Source organism: Lepidochelys kempii, chromosome 28 (assembly GCF_965140285.1).
Source record: "Lepidochelys kempii isolate rLepKem1 chromosome 28, rLepKem1.hap1, whole genome shotgun sequence".
Taxonomy (NCBI): Eukaryota; Metazoa; Chordata; order Testudines; family Cheloniidae; genus Lepidochelys; species Lepidochelys kempii.
This window is the reverse complement of record NC_136407.1, coordinates 7,399,698-7,415,076: the sequence shown is the minus strand read 5'-3', so window position 1 is coordinate 7,415,076 and position 15,379 is coordinate 7,399,698. Positions and strand designations below refer to the sequence as shown.

At 47.1% G+C, this 15,379-nt stretch overlaps 1 protein-coding gene across 7 annotated transcripts in view; it reads left to right on the top strand.

Moving 5' to 3' along the window:
* The window catches only part of LOC140904218 (uncharacterized), a 30,591-nt gene that overhangs the window by 9,655 nt on the left and 5,557 nt on the right, over window positions 1-15,379 (top strand). For 3 of the 7 annotated variants that reach the window (XM_073326632.2, XM_073326631.2, XM_073326636.2), the window contains 4 exons: window positions 775-4,766; window positions 7,688-7,770; window positions 10,112-10,238; window positions 15,138-15,251. In XM_073326632.2, the coding sequence (XP_073182733.1) occupies window positions 4,742-4,766; window positions 7,688-7,770; window positions 10,112-10,238; window positions 15,138-15,251 (349 nt within the window). In that variant the 5' untranslated portion in view covers window positions 775-4,741. Of the gene's footprint in view, window positions 1-400; window positions 4,767-7,687; window positions 7,771-10,111; window positions 10,239-13,049; window positions 13,315-15,137; window positions 15,252-15,379 lie in introns of those variants that run through there. The other 4 variants (XM_073326633.2, XM_073326634.2, XM_073326635.2 and 1 more) reach the window with 4 other exon arrangements.

Sequence of the window (15,379 nt, the reverse complement as noted above, 5' to 3'; positions counted from 1 at the left end):
GGTTTCTGGGGAGAGCTGCCTTAGTTCGTCCTCCATGGTAGGACACTTAACCATGCCGTGCTAGTAGCAAGTAATCTGGTATCATTACATGACAAAGCCTGGCAGCGTATGGTCCCGGTGTTTGCGGGCATTCAAGCAACATCCGTTCTTTATCTCTCTGTGTTATCCTCAGGAGAGTGATATCGTTCATGGTAACCTGGTTTAAATAGGGGAATTTGATTAAGGGGACATTCAGAGGTGCCCGTTCCTTCTGGGCTGTTTGCCTGTGACTGAAAAGAAATCCTCCCCACAGTTACCCATGCGGGGGGGCGGGGGAGGGGCATTGGCGCTGAGCTGTTTGCATTCGGCTAGCAGGGATCTTCCCTGATACCAGCCAGGCAGTGGGGGGAGGGGAAAAGCGATCATCCCATAGAATTAGATAGGGGGAGGGGGTTAGTTTGGTTTCTGCTGCTGCACGTTAACAGGAAAACTGCAGCACTAAATGGCCAACTCAACGGGCTTTGCTTGGTATGGGAAAGGAGGGGGCTGCTGTTATGAAGGTTGCAGAAGCCGAAAGACTATGGCTTACCATGGCTGCCTGCAAGCCGAATTCTGTTGCCCGGCCCTGCATGTGTGATCTCTAACACCAGAGCCGCAGGCACTCAATATAAGATGCAAAATGCGACCTTGTACCAAAATCACATGTGCTATGTAATGTGAATAGTGTTGTTCACTGTGAAAGAGTATAGCCTTTGTTCTGTAAAATGTATCTTCACTCCCTTTTTTTCCCTCCAGCAGCTGCAAATGTTTCAAGCCTCCCTTCTCCGTCCCAAAGGCTATCTCAGATAAGGCGGCAAAAAAAAACGCACACGCGATGAAATGTTCTCTGAGCTCATGCAGTCATCCGGCACTGACAGAGCTGTGTGGAGGGACACAATAGCAGAGTACAGGACGGTGGCCAATGAACGTGTGGAGAGGTGACGGCAGGAAGATCAGAGGATGCATGAGGAAATGCTGGGGCTCCTGTGGGATCAAACGGACATGCTCTGGCATCTGGTGGAGGTTAAGGAATGGCAGCAGGATCACAGACTGCCACTGCAGCCCCTGCTTAACCACGCTCCATCCTCTCCAAGTTCCATAGCCTCCTCTCCCAGACACCTAAGAACGTGGGGTGGAGGCTCTGGGCACCCAATCACTCCACCCCAGTGGACAGCCCAAGCAACATAAGGCTGGCATTCAACAAGTTTTAAAGTGGCCTTTTCCTTCCCTCCTCCCACACCCCACCTGGGCTACCTTGTGAGTTATCTCCCTATTTTTATAATCAATTAATAAAGAATACATGTTTTTTAAATGATAGTGACTTTATTTCCTTTGCAAGCAAGCTGTGATCGAAGGCGGGAGGGCAGGTGGCTTACAGGGAATTAGGGGGCGGGCTCTCATCAAAGAGAAACAAACAGAAGTGTCATACAGTACCCTGGCCAGTCATGAAACTGGTTTTCAAAGCTTCTCTGATGCACACCGCTTCCTGCCCTGGTGTCTGGCTGCGCGTATTCAACGACCAGGCAATTTGCATCAACCTCCCACCCCACCATAAACATCTCCACCTTACTCTCACAGAGATTGTGGAGAACACAACAAGCAGCAATAACAATGGGAATATTGGTTTCACTGAGGTCTGAGCGAGTCAGTAAACTGCGCCAGCGACCCTTTAAACGTCCAAATGCACATTCTACCACCATTCTGCACTTGCTCAGCCTATAGTTGAACAGCTCCTGACTACTGTCCAGGCTGCCTGTGTACGGCTTCATGAGCCAGGTCATTAAGGGATTGGCTGGGTCCCCAAAGATAACTATAGGCATTTCAACATCCCCAACAGTTATTTTCTGGTCTGGGAAGTAAATCTCTTCCTGCAGGTGTTTAAACAGACCAGAGTTCCTGAAGACACGAGCGTCATGAACCTTTCCCGGCCATCCCCCGTTGATGTTGGTGAAATGTCCCTTGTGATCCACCAGTGCTTGCAGCACCACTGAAAAGTACCCCTTGCAGTTTATGTACTGGCTGCCCTGGTGGTCCGGTGCCAAGATAGGGATATGGGTTCCATCTATAGCCCCACCACAGTTGGGGAATTCCATTGCGGCAAAGCCATCTAGTATGACCTGCACATTTTCCAGAATCACTACCTTCAATAGCAGCAGCTCAATGATTGTGTTGGCTACTTGCATCACAGCAACCCCCACAGTAGATTTGCCCACTCCAAATTGATTACTGACTGACAGGTAGCTGTCTGGTGTTGCAAGCTTCCACAGGGCTATTGCCACTCGCTTGTGAACTGTGAGGGCTGCTCTCATCTTGGTATTCTTGCACTTCAGGGCAGGGGAAAGCAAGTCACAAAGTTCCATGAAAGTGTCCTTACGCATGTGAAAGTTTCGGAGCCACTGGGAATCATCCCAGACCCGCAACTCTATGCGGTCCCACCACTCTGTGCTTGTTTCCCTGGCCCAGAATTGGTGTTCCACGGCATGAGCCTGCCCCATTAACACCATGATCTCCAAATTGTGGGGGAAGGTGGCTTTAGAGAAGTGTGTTCATGTCCTCATCACCGCGCTGCCGTCACCTCCTCGCCTGGTTTTTCAGGTGCTGGTTCCGCATACACTGCACAATAATGCGTGAGGTGATTACAATGTTCATAACTCCTGTGGTGAGCTGAATGGGCTCCATGGTTGCTGTGGCTATGGCATCTGCTCCTGCTTGGGCAATCCAGGGAAAACGCCACGAAATGATTGTTTGCCGTTGCTCTGGCAGAGGGAGGGGCGACTGACAACATGGCTTACAGGGTTGGCTTACAGGGGGTGGCTTTGCGAGAAACAGAATGGCCCCCTCAGGGATAGAACTCAAAACTGGGTTTAGCAGGCCATTGATTTCACGGAGGGAGGGAGGAGAAAATGAATACAAAACAAATCTGGTCTATTTCTTGTTTTGATCCACTTCATCTATCTTTATACATCTTGCTGGCAGCAGACTGTGCAATACGACGGCTCGCCATCGTCATCTCCTGGGTGCTCAGCAGAATACGGTGCAGTATGACTGCTGGCCATCGTCGTCTCCTGGCTGCTGATTAAAAAGTGCACTGCCTGTAGGACTGAATCGCCATAAGACACTCCCATGTTTGCCCAGGCGCCCCTGACCTCATCGAGGTCAGTTAAAAGAGCACCCTGGACTACGTCGACGACGGCTACCAGTCATACTGCACTGTCTGCTGCCAAAAGGCAATAAACTGCTGCTGTGTAGCAATGCAGTACCGCGTCTGCCAGCACGCAGGAGACATACGGTGAGCTGAGCGGGCTCCATGCTTGCCATGGTATGGCGTCTGCACAGATAACTCAAGAAAAAAGGTGCAAAACAATTGTCTGCCCTTGCTTTCATGGAGAGAGGGAGGGAGGGATCGTGGGCCTGATGATATGTACCCACAACCACCCGCGACAATGTTTTAGCCCCGTCAGGCACTGGGATTTCTACCCAGAATTCAAATGGGTGGCAGAGACTGCGGGAACTGTGGGATAGCTACACACAGTGCAACGCTTCAGAAGACGACAGTTGCCTCGGTACTGTGGACACACTCCTCCGACTACATGCACTTAGAGCATTTGTGTGGGGGGACACACATAATCGACTGTATAAAAACACTTTCTACAAAACCGACTTCTATAAATTCAACTTAATTTCATAGTGTAGACAAGGCCCAAGTGACCCTTTGCCAAGGGATCTCTGTCACTGTCTAACCCCCGTAGGCCAGGGAGAGGACAACTTTCTGCCAATGGCCTTCAGGACGGGTGCTGAGTTCACTGCAGTGCCCCTTAACCCCTCTCCATTTTCCTTCTTGGTGTGGTGTCTGGGATACTGCCCCTCTTCCTGCTCCCCAGGCCACTCCACGTGCCAGGCTGCTGGCAGCCCCCAGTGAGAGACCATCCAGCCCATCAAACTAGTGCCAAACTGCTGGGCCTCCCTCAGTGAAGGCCAGAGCCCTGAATGCTGCCAGCCCTCTCTTTGGGGCTGGAGATCCTCTACAGACTCTTCCCTTCCCAGGGTTCTCCCCCTCTAGTAGAGAAGGTCTCTCTTGTTAACTCCTGCTCCAATCCTGGCATGGTTTGTGGGTGTGGAGGAGCTGGGCCAGTCCAGACTACGGCAGCAGTTTAACCCCTTCTGTGACAGTGTGGGGTTTATATAGCCCTTCACAGGCACCCAGGCCCAGGGAATGGCTCCCTATCTTGCCTGATGTGGTGGGGCGATCATGCCTGATGTGGTGGGGCGATCCACTGGCAACATTGCCTTTGAGGGTGATGCTCCCTCCTGCTCCCACTCCCTCCCCTCCCCTCCCCCTTTACAGCCACCACAATGCCTGTCACCTTCACTTCCTGAGGGGTGACAACCAGAAGGTGTGTTTTGTTATCCCTTTCCCTACCCCCCCAGGACCCGTTGTGCACCCTCCCTCACTCACCTCTGTCTCAGGAGACAAGGTGGGTCATGGGGTGCGGGTGATGCTCTGCTGGAGATCCATCATCACTGAACGAGTGGCAGCCTTGACCCTCCTCGAAGGTTGCCGGGATGCTGATGTGCACTGGAGGAGAACTGGGGCTTGACTGAGTCCATGGACCATTTGGCCCACACTCTGTCACTGGAAAGCCTGCTCTACGTGGCTGCCAATTGCTGCTGGTGGCGTTGTGCCTGTAAGTCCCTGTAACGCTGTCTTCAGCGACTCGAGAGCATGAGCACCAGCCTCAGGCAGACTGGTAAGAAGCAGGGAACAAACCCCAAATTGATTGTGAGGTTGATATGTAGATTTCACCAGCCAAGTATCCAGTGTAAAGGCTTCAGGCACTGTAACAGCATTAACGTGGAATCACAGACAGTCCCCTTGGGTCATCCCGTAGATCTCACCATGTAGGTGAACTCACCTTTGTGACGGATGGTCCCTTACAACAGGGGTTCTCCACCTTTTTCTTTCTGAGGCCCCCCCAACATGCTATAAAAACTCCACGGCCCACGTGGGCCACAATAACTGGTTTTCTGCATAGAAAAGCCAGGGCTGGCGTTAGGGGGTAGCAAGCAGGGCAACAGCCTGGGGCCCCATGTCAGAGGGCTCCCACAAAACTACATTGCTTTGGCTTTTGCTTCAGCCCCTGGTGGTGGGGCTCAGAGCCCTGGACTTCAGTCTCATGCGCTGAAGCAATTTTAGCTTTCTGCCCTGGGCCTCAGCGAGTCTAATGCTGGCCTTGCTTGGCAGCCCCCCTGTTAACTGCTTGTGGCCCCCAGGGCGCCCCCGACCCCTGGTTGAGGACGACTGCCTTACACGATGAATCACAGCAGTGTTAAGGTTACTGTCAGTCCCAAAAGGACTAGTCACTTACTTAGGTCAATTGAGTCTTAGATCTCACAAGAAAGACAAAATTTGTAGCCAGTCCTGTAATAACCTGTATTTAGATTTATTTAAAAGAAAACGAGAGTTGTTTACAAAGTTAAAGCAGGTTAAAGCACATGCAGATGAGTTACAGTCTTAATTTTCAAAAGGTAATAGAAGCTTCTCTAATAAGTAAGCTCTACATATTCTTTAGGACTAACCCAGGCTAAGGAGCTGGGGATCTCTTGCTTATGCCTAGAAACTTTGTCCCCCAGAGTCCTAGCAGCATACAGATAATCAGTTCCTTCTGTATGGGGTTTTTATCCTTTTTCTGCCATGTGCTCTGAGCTACAAGCTCAGCTAATGGGAAGTCAAGAGCACACCAACACTCTTTTGTCTTCTTTAACATCCCATAATAGTCTATCTGGTGTTGATGGACCTTTCCTGCCAGGCAGGATGTAATTAATTCTATTGCCAATCAGCACTTCTCCGAGGTAAAGTCTCTCTCCTGTCTGGTGATTTACAGAGCCACAGAGGCTCACAATGCAACTAGTCAGATATTAACCCAGGCAGCAACTCAATAAAGCATTCAATAAAATCTAAACACGAAACACATTGTTATAATTCTCATCCCTGTTTTAACAATAGTAACACAGGTGAGCCAGACTGATTCCAGCTCTGCGTTTGTCCATGTTAAATTAAGACTTGGGAACTTTTGCAAGAGCTAACACCTCATCTGTCAGTGTCACAGGCAGGATGGGCAGGGTTGGTGTCTCTAGCCTCTCTTTGCCAGAAGCTGGGAATGGGTGACGGGATGGATCACTTGATGATTCCCTGTTCTGTTCATTTCCTCTGATGCATCTGGCATTGGCCATTGAGCTAGATGGAGCATTGGTCTGACTCAGTGGGCCGTTCTTATGTTCACAGTCTCAATCAGGAGTATCTACTTATTTGACTCACTGTGGAGCCACAGAAAGAAACAAGGTGTGCTGATGTAAAAAGGCCCAGTCTTACAGCCCGTGGGGTCATGCTTTCCAAAAGCTAAAACTAGGCCCAGGCCATGAAAGGGGGCACTCCCAGGAGAGACTGTATAAAGGCTGGAGCATCAAATAACTTTGTAAACCCGAGAGAGCTGCCCTGGGGACAATGACAGGAAGAATCTCCCAAAGTGACTCCTTTGATTCTGCTCTTCGGTTTACAGAATAATAGAACTGGAAGGGACCTCGAGAGGTCATCTAGTCCAGTGCCCTGCACTCAAGGCAGGACTAAGTATTATTTAGACCATCCCTGAGAGGTGTTTTTCCAGCCTGCTCTTAAAAATACCCAATGATTGAGATTCCACAATCTCCCTAAGCAATTTATTCCAGTGCTTAGCCACTCTGACAGTTAGGAAGTTTTTCCTAATGTCCAACCTAAACCGCCCTTCCTGCAATTTAAGCCCCTTGCTTCTTGTCCTATCTTCAGAGGTTAAGAAGAACAATTTTTCTCCCTCCTCCTTGTAACAACCTTTTATGTACCTGAAAACTGTGATCATGTCCCCTCTCAGTCTTCTTTTCTCCAGAGTAAACAAATGCAATTTTTTCAATCTTCCCTCATAGGTCATGGTTTCTAGACCTTTAATCATTTTTGTTGCTTTTCTATGGACTTTCTCCAATTTCTCCACATCTTTCCTGAAATGTAGTGCCGAGAACTGGACATACTACTCCAGTTGAGGCCAAATCAGCGTGGAGTAGAGAGGAAGAATTACTTCTTGTGTCTTGTTTATATACTCCTGCTAATATATCCCAGAATGATGTTTGCTTTTTTTGCAACAGTGGAACATTGTTCAATCATATTTAGCTTGTGATCCACTATGACCCCCATATCCCTTTCCGCAGTACTCCTTCCTAGGCATCATTTCCCATTTTGTATGTGTGCAACTGATTGTTCGTTCCTAAGTGAAGTACTTTGGATTTGTCCTTATTGAATTTCATTCTATTGACTTCAGACCATTTCTCCAGTTTGTCCAGATCATTTCAAATGTTAATAGTATCCTTCAAAGCACTTGTGACCCCTCCCAGCTTGGTATCGTCCGCAAACTTGATAATTGTAACAGAGAGACTCTGATACTTGGAGGGTTTCACCATGTCTCAGAGGGTTGAATCCTGGTGGGAGGGGGCTAGGCCTATACTGGAATAAGGTCACTCTGTGCTTCACAGTGTGGCAGAAACTAGAATGTCCATTAGCAGGGAAAAATCCTGGGGGGAAATCAGCATGCGGAATGGACAAAAATCCCGTCTGAATTCTCTCACATTGCCCTTCTCGCCCTGGCAGGCTACAGAATAATGTCCACATTTCACTCCAGATCATCCTGTCCTCCCAGGGGGAAGGAAATGGCTGCAATGGAGCTGGCTCAGGTAAGGGATTATCAGGGAGCTGGTGGTGGGTTCTGCTTGGATGGAGAGGAGCAGTAAATGCATAGGAGGGTGGGAGCTGCTAGAGGCAGTGGGAGGCAGGAACTATCTAGTGTGGAGAAAGGGAGGGGACAGGATGTGACAAACCTGCTGAGACTTGTGTAATCTAGGGTGTGATGGGTTGTCACCCCAGGGTGCAGTCTTGGGGGCTTCTGGGAACGACTGTGCCCTCTAACCCTCAAGCTGGGCTGGCCATTTTCACACTGCTTTGCTGGAGATTCAGCCAGCCTCTCCAGGCCCTGTTATCACCCAACACGACAGCAGGTGGCGCCATGCATCCAACTAAGCTACCTGAGTGCTTTACCTAAGCCACTCAAGGACAGATAGAAGACAACAATCAGTTTCCCAGCGATAAGTGATAGCAAACAGATCAAAGCAGATTACTTAGGCTTAGTTTGAGTTTTTGGTTATTTGCTAACATACTCGGTGGATAGAATTTGAATTAGCAATTTCTCACCCTGACTGATGATAGAAGCAGTCCACCAAGTTTCCATACACAAGCTTGAAATCCCATTACCCTGGGACCAACACTTCCCCTTGTTCAGTCTTTGTTCCTCAGGTGCTTCCTCGGGTGGAGAAAGTGAACAAGGAAAAGTTATTTACTTGTTCCCATAATATAAGAACTAGGGGCCACCAAATGAAATTAATGGGCAGCAGGTTTAAAACAAATAAAAGGACATTCTTTTCCAATGACACTGCATGTGACCCATCTTGCACAAAATGCCTCATAATTATGTCCTAATCATATTATAATCATACCACTGTGCTGAATATGGGGTGTAGTGTCAGATAGGGCCTAATTTCAAGGCACAGGAGTTGGGATTGGAACTTCCCCCTCTTTGTGGAACAGGAAATAACCCTCCAGCCAGGGCTGGGAAAACTTCCCAGACTGCCAGTGCTGGAGCCTGAATCTACTGAGTCTTCATTAGTTACCACCACCACCCCCATCTTTAACTGCAACTGCAAACTTCATCAGTGACGATTTTATATTCTCTTCCAAGTCATTGATAAGAATATGAAATAGCACAGGGCCAAGAACCAGTCCTTGCGGGAACCCGCTAGAGATAAATCCACTCGACCATGGTTCCCCACTTACAATCCCAGTTTTTAATCTATTAATGTATGCCGTGTGTATTTTGTATCTTTCCAGTTTTCCAGTCAAAATATTGTGCTGAACCAAGTCATATGCCTTACAGAATTCTAGGTATATTACATCACCACTATTAGCTGCAACTAAATTTTTTATGACAGGTTTCAGAGGAACAGCCGTGTTAGTCTGTATTCGCAAAAAGAAAAGGAGTACTTGTGGCACCTTAGAGACTAACCAATTTATTTGAGCATGAGCTTTCGTGAGCTACAGCTCACTTCATCAGATGAAGTGAGCTGTAGCTCACGAAAGCTCATGCTCAAATAAATTGGTTAGTCTCTAAGGGGCCACAAGTACTCCTTTTCTTTTTGTAAATTTTTTATCTCATCCAATAAGGAAATCCAGTTAGTTTGATAGGGTCTATTGTGTCTACACCTTTGTTCATGGGTACTGATTATATTACCCTCCTTTAATTCTTTATTAATGAAATCCAGTATCGGCTGCTCCATTCTCTTGCCCAGTATCGATTTCAGACTAACACTCTTGTAATTAGCTGGGTCATCTCTTTTACACTTTTAAAATATTGGCACAGCATTAGCTTTATTCCAGTCCTAATTAAAATCAACATTAACAGTCCACCACGCTCCACACCTACGTCTTTCAAAACTCTTGTTATCTGGACCCGCTGATTTAAACACGTCTAACTGTAATACCTGCTGTTTAACATCCTCGTGAGTTATTGATGGAATGGAAAGAGTGTCATCATCAAGATCTTATGATATGAGTACATCATCTGTTTTTCTCCAAATCCAGGAGAGAAATATTTCTTGAATGCTTTTACCTCTTCTGCATTACTTTTGATAATTCTGCCATTTCCATCTATTAATTTACCACTACCATTGCTAGGATTTTGTTGGGATTCCTACCAGGGAGTCGCCGGCAGGGTTCAGAGACAGCCTTATCTCCTGTATCAAGCTCTGGCTAGTAGGTGTGTGATAAATGTGAAGATCTTGCCTCTGTCTGTCACACAGGTTCTCTCTTTCTACCCTCTGATGCCTTCTGGCTGCTCTAAGCAAGGGTGGGACTCCGTTAACATGTGCCTCCTGGAGCTTCAATTTACCTGTTGCTGCTGTTTTGTGAATAGTGGGGTTGTGACTGGGGCAGCAGGTACTGAGTGTTGGACTCTTTCTCTTTTAGGGGCTGGTGACTTTCGAGGAGGTGGCTGTGTATTTCACCAGGGAAGAGGGGGCTCTGCTGGACCCCACTCAGAGAGCCCTCTACAGGGATGTCATGCAGAAGAACTATGAGACAGTGGTCTTGCTGGGTAAGGAGTCCTGTTCCCTTGGTTTTGAGAAGCTGTGGGGTCTGTAAAGAACATCAGTAGAAATAAATTTATACCTTTATTCGTCATACAAATTTTGACAAGTTTCCTTGCTCCCCCCTCTTTTGCCTTACCTCCCACCCACTAGTATAATTTTTGGACATGTGCCTTTTTGGTGCAATCAGTCATTTTAAAATTGCATTTATTGTATCCTTATTGGCTACATTAATAACTACATCATATAACTGTAGCTTTCATGCCTTTTCCTCATTTTAAGAGGAAAATATGCTGTCTGTAGAATTCTAAATTCAGTAAATAAGTGTATGACTCATGCATGGCTTTTGTGACAGTCAGATGAGGTCCCCTTTTGATAGGAGAGAGTATAATGTTGCCATTCAGGACCCCACGGGTGAAAGGAGAACAGAGCTGTGGGAGGGGAGGAGAAGCGGGGGAGTAGATAATTCTGGGGTACCAGGACAGGCAGAGGGTGTGTGAGGGTTAGAGCTAAGAAGCAGCAGGGAGGGGTGAGGTAGTGAGAGACGAGGAGAGAACACAAGAAGTTCCCAAGGTGCCGGGAGGTGGTGCTGGCTGAAAGTAATGAGAAGAAGGGCACCCAGGAAGTGGGCTGGATGGGTCAGTAGCAGGGAGGAGAGGTTTGGGGATGAAGAGCTGTGGCGGGGTCCCAGACCTTTAACCCCAAATCCCTACCTAAGCCTTGTTGGTTTAGAGCCTACACTCCAGTTTTATTTCTGTTCATTTTCGCTTCATGATACATTTTCCCCCCAAATACTATTATTTTAACTCTTGACCTCCCTCTCATTACCCCCCCTCCCCATATAACCTCCCCATCTCTATGCACAGGGACCCTGGCCAACCATCCCCACTCCTTGCTGCATTTCTCCCTCCCATGGCAGGGCTGCTACCCAGGCACTAATGGGGACTTTGTTGATGATGTCACAGGATGGCAGTGTAGCCTGTACAATTTTTACATCTATAAGATTACGTATTGGGGTACAGCTTGCCCTTGTCCATGGCGACTCACAGTTAATGGAGGAGATGAAATTTGGTGAAACACAGAGAAACTTGATATAATACAGACAGTTATAATTAAAATCGTAGGCAAGGATCAATACACATAATGATTAGACTGAGATTAATATAGTAAAGAGGGTCTTTCAGGGTGCATACTTACAAGTTATTGACACCATTGGAAACAAAGATTGAGGGGCCAGGGAGCCCATCAGAAGGGAGGCCCTGCTTCAGTTTACACTATCTCGGGGACCCAACAAAATGAAAAAATGGTACCTAGGAGAGGTATTTTATCTGCTTTCTTATGTTAATAGGATGACTATATACTTTATCTGCTCCTTTACTCTGATTACGATAATGTCAATAGCTGCCCCCAACCCATATGTGGCCTTTGGGAAGTCCATAATTAGGCATCAAGCATTAATACTCATGATTTACTTATTTATTAATAATTCCAATATATGAATGCAGTCCAACTGCTGAGATACTTCATAGCAACCTAACTGTGAAAGCCCGCCCCAAACTTCTTTCTTTCAGAATCCTGTGGTGTATTGCACCTGTTTGTGGTTACTCGTTAATCTCTCAGAATGAAGGTGCAAAATATCTAACCTAGGATTCGCTCCTTCGGCCTGTTCAGGTTAATCCCAGACTTCAGCATAACTACTCCCACAAAGCCTCAACCTAATATAAGGCCCTCACCTGTAGCAACCTTAGGTTATGTCTACACTACCCTGGTCAGTCAACCTATGCTGCGCAACTCCAGCTATATGAATAATGTAGCTGGAGTCGATGTACCTTAGGTTGAGTTACCGCAGGGTCTACTTACCTTACTCCTCTCATCAGGGGTAGAGTACAGGGGTCGACTAGAGAGTGATCTACAGTCGATTCAGCAGGTCTTTACTTGACCTGCTACATCAACCACAGGTGGATCGATCTCAGAGCTTTGATCCCGGCTGTAGTGTAGTCCCTGCCCTTAATAGCCCATTTATTTATGTTCATCTGCTTGCCCCTCCACCCATGTTCCAAACTAATAAGCAATACTCTGATCATGACATTTTAACTTTAGCGAGTATAAAACTGCTCACAACACATGAGACTAGGTCATAGATCATAAAATCAGGTCGGGGTCAACAGGAGTGAGAGTTTGGAGAGAGTCTTTTCCCCGCTCTCCCCATTTGCAGCAGCCACAAGCTGTCTTCCCTCCGGGCTCCTTGGATCTTTGAGCCTGGCCCTCCTGAGTTTGCGTGTCCCAGTTCTTGTTTCTTACATTCTCCTTTTCTGGAAGAATTAGAGGCTGTTGCTCCTGAATTTTAGTGTTTCATTCCCCAGCCTTCTCCACACACTGGGAGAGTTTCATTTTCCCTCCCATTACACCTGAGTCAGTAGATTTCCTAATTCCCCAAAATGTGCTTCTGCGATGTCACAGTTCTGGGGTAGCTAAGCCTTTGACCTGCCCCCATGGTCTGCTCAAGCAATGCCCTCTCGGGTATCAGGCCTCTAGCCAGCCCCTCTCTATGCGTGGGGACCCACATGCCTCTCCTTTTTGACCAGAGTTTGAGGATTGCAGCTTGTCCTTCACTGTGTTCACTGGACTGAGCTCCAGCTCCTGTGCTTTGCTTTCTCTCCCAGGGCTCTGAGCAGCGTGTGTGTGTGTCATAGAGGTGGGAATTTTGGTGATACATGTATGATGCCAATACACACCTCAGTTTCCCTCTGTGATTGGTATTGCTATGATTATAAAGAGCAGGAGACATGAGGTGTTTTGTCATGTAGGTGTCATGGGGTGATATGAATGGGTCATTAAGGACTGGCTGGGACCATCCTACATCAATGGAAAACCCAACAGAGAAAAGAGAATAATTGTTACCTGTCCATGGGAGGATCTCTGCTTGGCTGAGTGAAGCATACATGGACTCGTTATGTTTTTGGGAGCAGGAAGAACTGAGATTGCAGATGCAGGCAGCTCTACTGGAGCGAAGACAAATGAACAGGCACAGTGAAAGGAAACCAAACTGTTTTCTACAGCAGCATGGCTCAAGGGCATTGGCCAGTACGGATTGTATTGTCTTCTTCGCTTCTCTCTCCTAATCTGAGGACTTTCCAATGCTGTGTTTAACTTGACTAATAAACCCTGCTGTGTTTTAAAAGTCTGCCCAGTGTCACAGGAAAAACTTGCTCTGTGCATTGACTGAGGAACAGACTCTGAAGAGAAGCATCGTTCAGCTGCACCTGCTGGGCAGAGCTCACAGGTTGGAATAGGAGTGTTGAAGCCAGAGGCTCAGTCTCTGGTGTTGAAGCTCCATGGCTCATCCTTGTGGAAGAGTGGGACCTCCTGGGGGTCTCGTGCACTGAATGGGCACCTCCCAAGGACTGTTTAAAAGCCTGGGCATTGCACAGATCCTATGGATCCATGACAGTGTGCCCGTGTGCCTGATGGGGAAAAGATATAAAAGAAGAAAAGGATCTAAATGTGTATTTGCTATTGCCCCCTCCTCAGTCCTCATGGGAATCCCTGATCTGTTCCAAAGTGTATTAAAACCTTCCTTAAAGGCTTACCTCTTGGTTATCAGGTCATGTCAGTTTTGTTAGAGGGCTTTCGCTTCACCTTCCCATTTCCCTGGTTCTTGTCATGCAGACAGAAAACAGCAAAAGACCAGAAGTCCGAAGTGCAGATAATGCGATGTTTATTGGGGTTAGTTTCCAAGCAAGCATGTTGCAAAGCCCTTCACACCAGTTGGGCTTATCTCTATATGTCCATAGAGTCTGTTCCCCAGTGTTCTGTTCCCAGCCCCGACACCACAGAGCATTTATCCCGTGTCTCCCTTCACAGCTCTGAGGCCACAGAGCCTTGCCTGTGTCCCTGTTCCCGTTTCCCCCCTTAACAAATATGATTCCAATTTCCCTTCCCCCTCCTGTTTGACCCTGGCTATGTAGTAATATTCTCAGCTATACCTTAACCAGCATTGTACGGAAATTTAACTAAGCAATTCTAGCATATTGTAACGTAATTCTCTAATCAATTATACCGCACCACCCTAATTAACTTACAGCTAGCAAAATTAATTATACAGCAGACAGAAACAATTAGAGAACCAGACTGATTAACAAGGTAAAAGTGGTGGCATAAAGATAAAACAATACAGAAATGAGGGTTTCACAAGCATTGAAAAGTGATTTCTTGCCAGACAGGATGCTATCAAACTAATGCTATCTTTAAGCATCTTAAGATCTGTTTCTTTATCTGGTGGTGATGGGCACCATCTGGACAGGATCGTCTTCCTAACAGCCCAATACCACCTTATGTCAGTGTGACTGGTTTGGGAAGTGAGGATGTGACCCTATGCTTCCCAGCTTATGGCTGCCCCTGCTGCTTGGCCAAAAGCCTTAGCCTAAGAACAAGGCCTCAGACTATCCTCGTGAGAGAAGGCCCATACACAGGCGGACTGTGATTTTGATTCTTTGTTTTTATACCCCTGTAAGTAGCTAAGTGATAAAAACGCAGCTAAGTTCTCAAAGTATAAGCTTCACAGGCAGGCCTGAATACCAATATTCTAACAGTGGGTTCTATCCCGTCCCCCATTCTGTGTCTGTCTTTTCTATTTAGATTGTAAATTCTTCAGGGCATGGGCCATCTACTATTCTCTGTACTTTCCCTAGTATAATGGTGACCCACTGTTAGTTGCTCCTTAGGCACTAAGGTAATGAATATTATTTATATAATAATAATAACTATTCTGCCACTTTGAGCCAATGAAGATGGCCTTGGGATGTTAGTGCTTAAAAAATGAGCTGGGATTACAACCATGGACTGTTCTTTGTGACAAGTATCCCACAAATTCCACTGACCTCCCTTGTTTTCTTTGCCTGGAGTAGGGTTTCCAGTTTCCAAACCTGATGTGATCTCACAGCTGGAACGAGGGGAAGAGCCGTGGGTCCCAGACCTCCAGGGCTCTGAGAAAGAAGTGCTCCGGAGAGCTGCCTGCACAGGTGAGGAATTGGTTAAACCAACTCAAAAACTGTTTGGGAATGCAGGAAACATTTGGGATGCCCTACAAAGACCTTGTGAGGTCTCCAACTTCAGGATTGTTCCCTGCAGATGTGGAATCATTATGCCA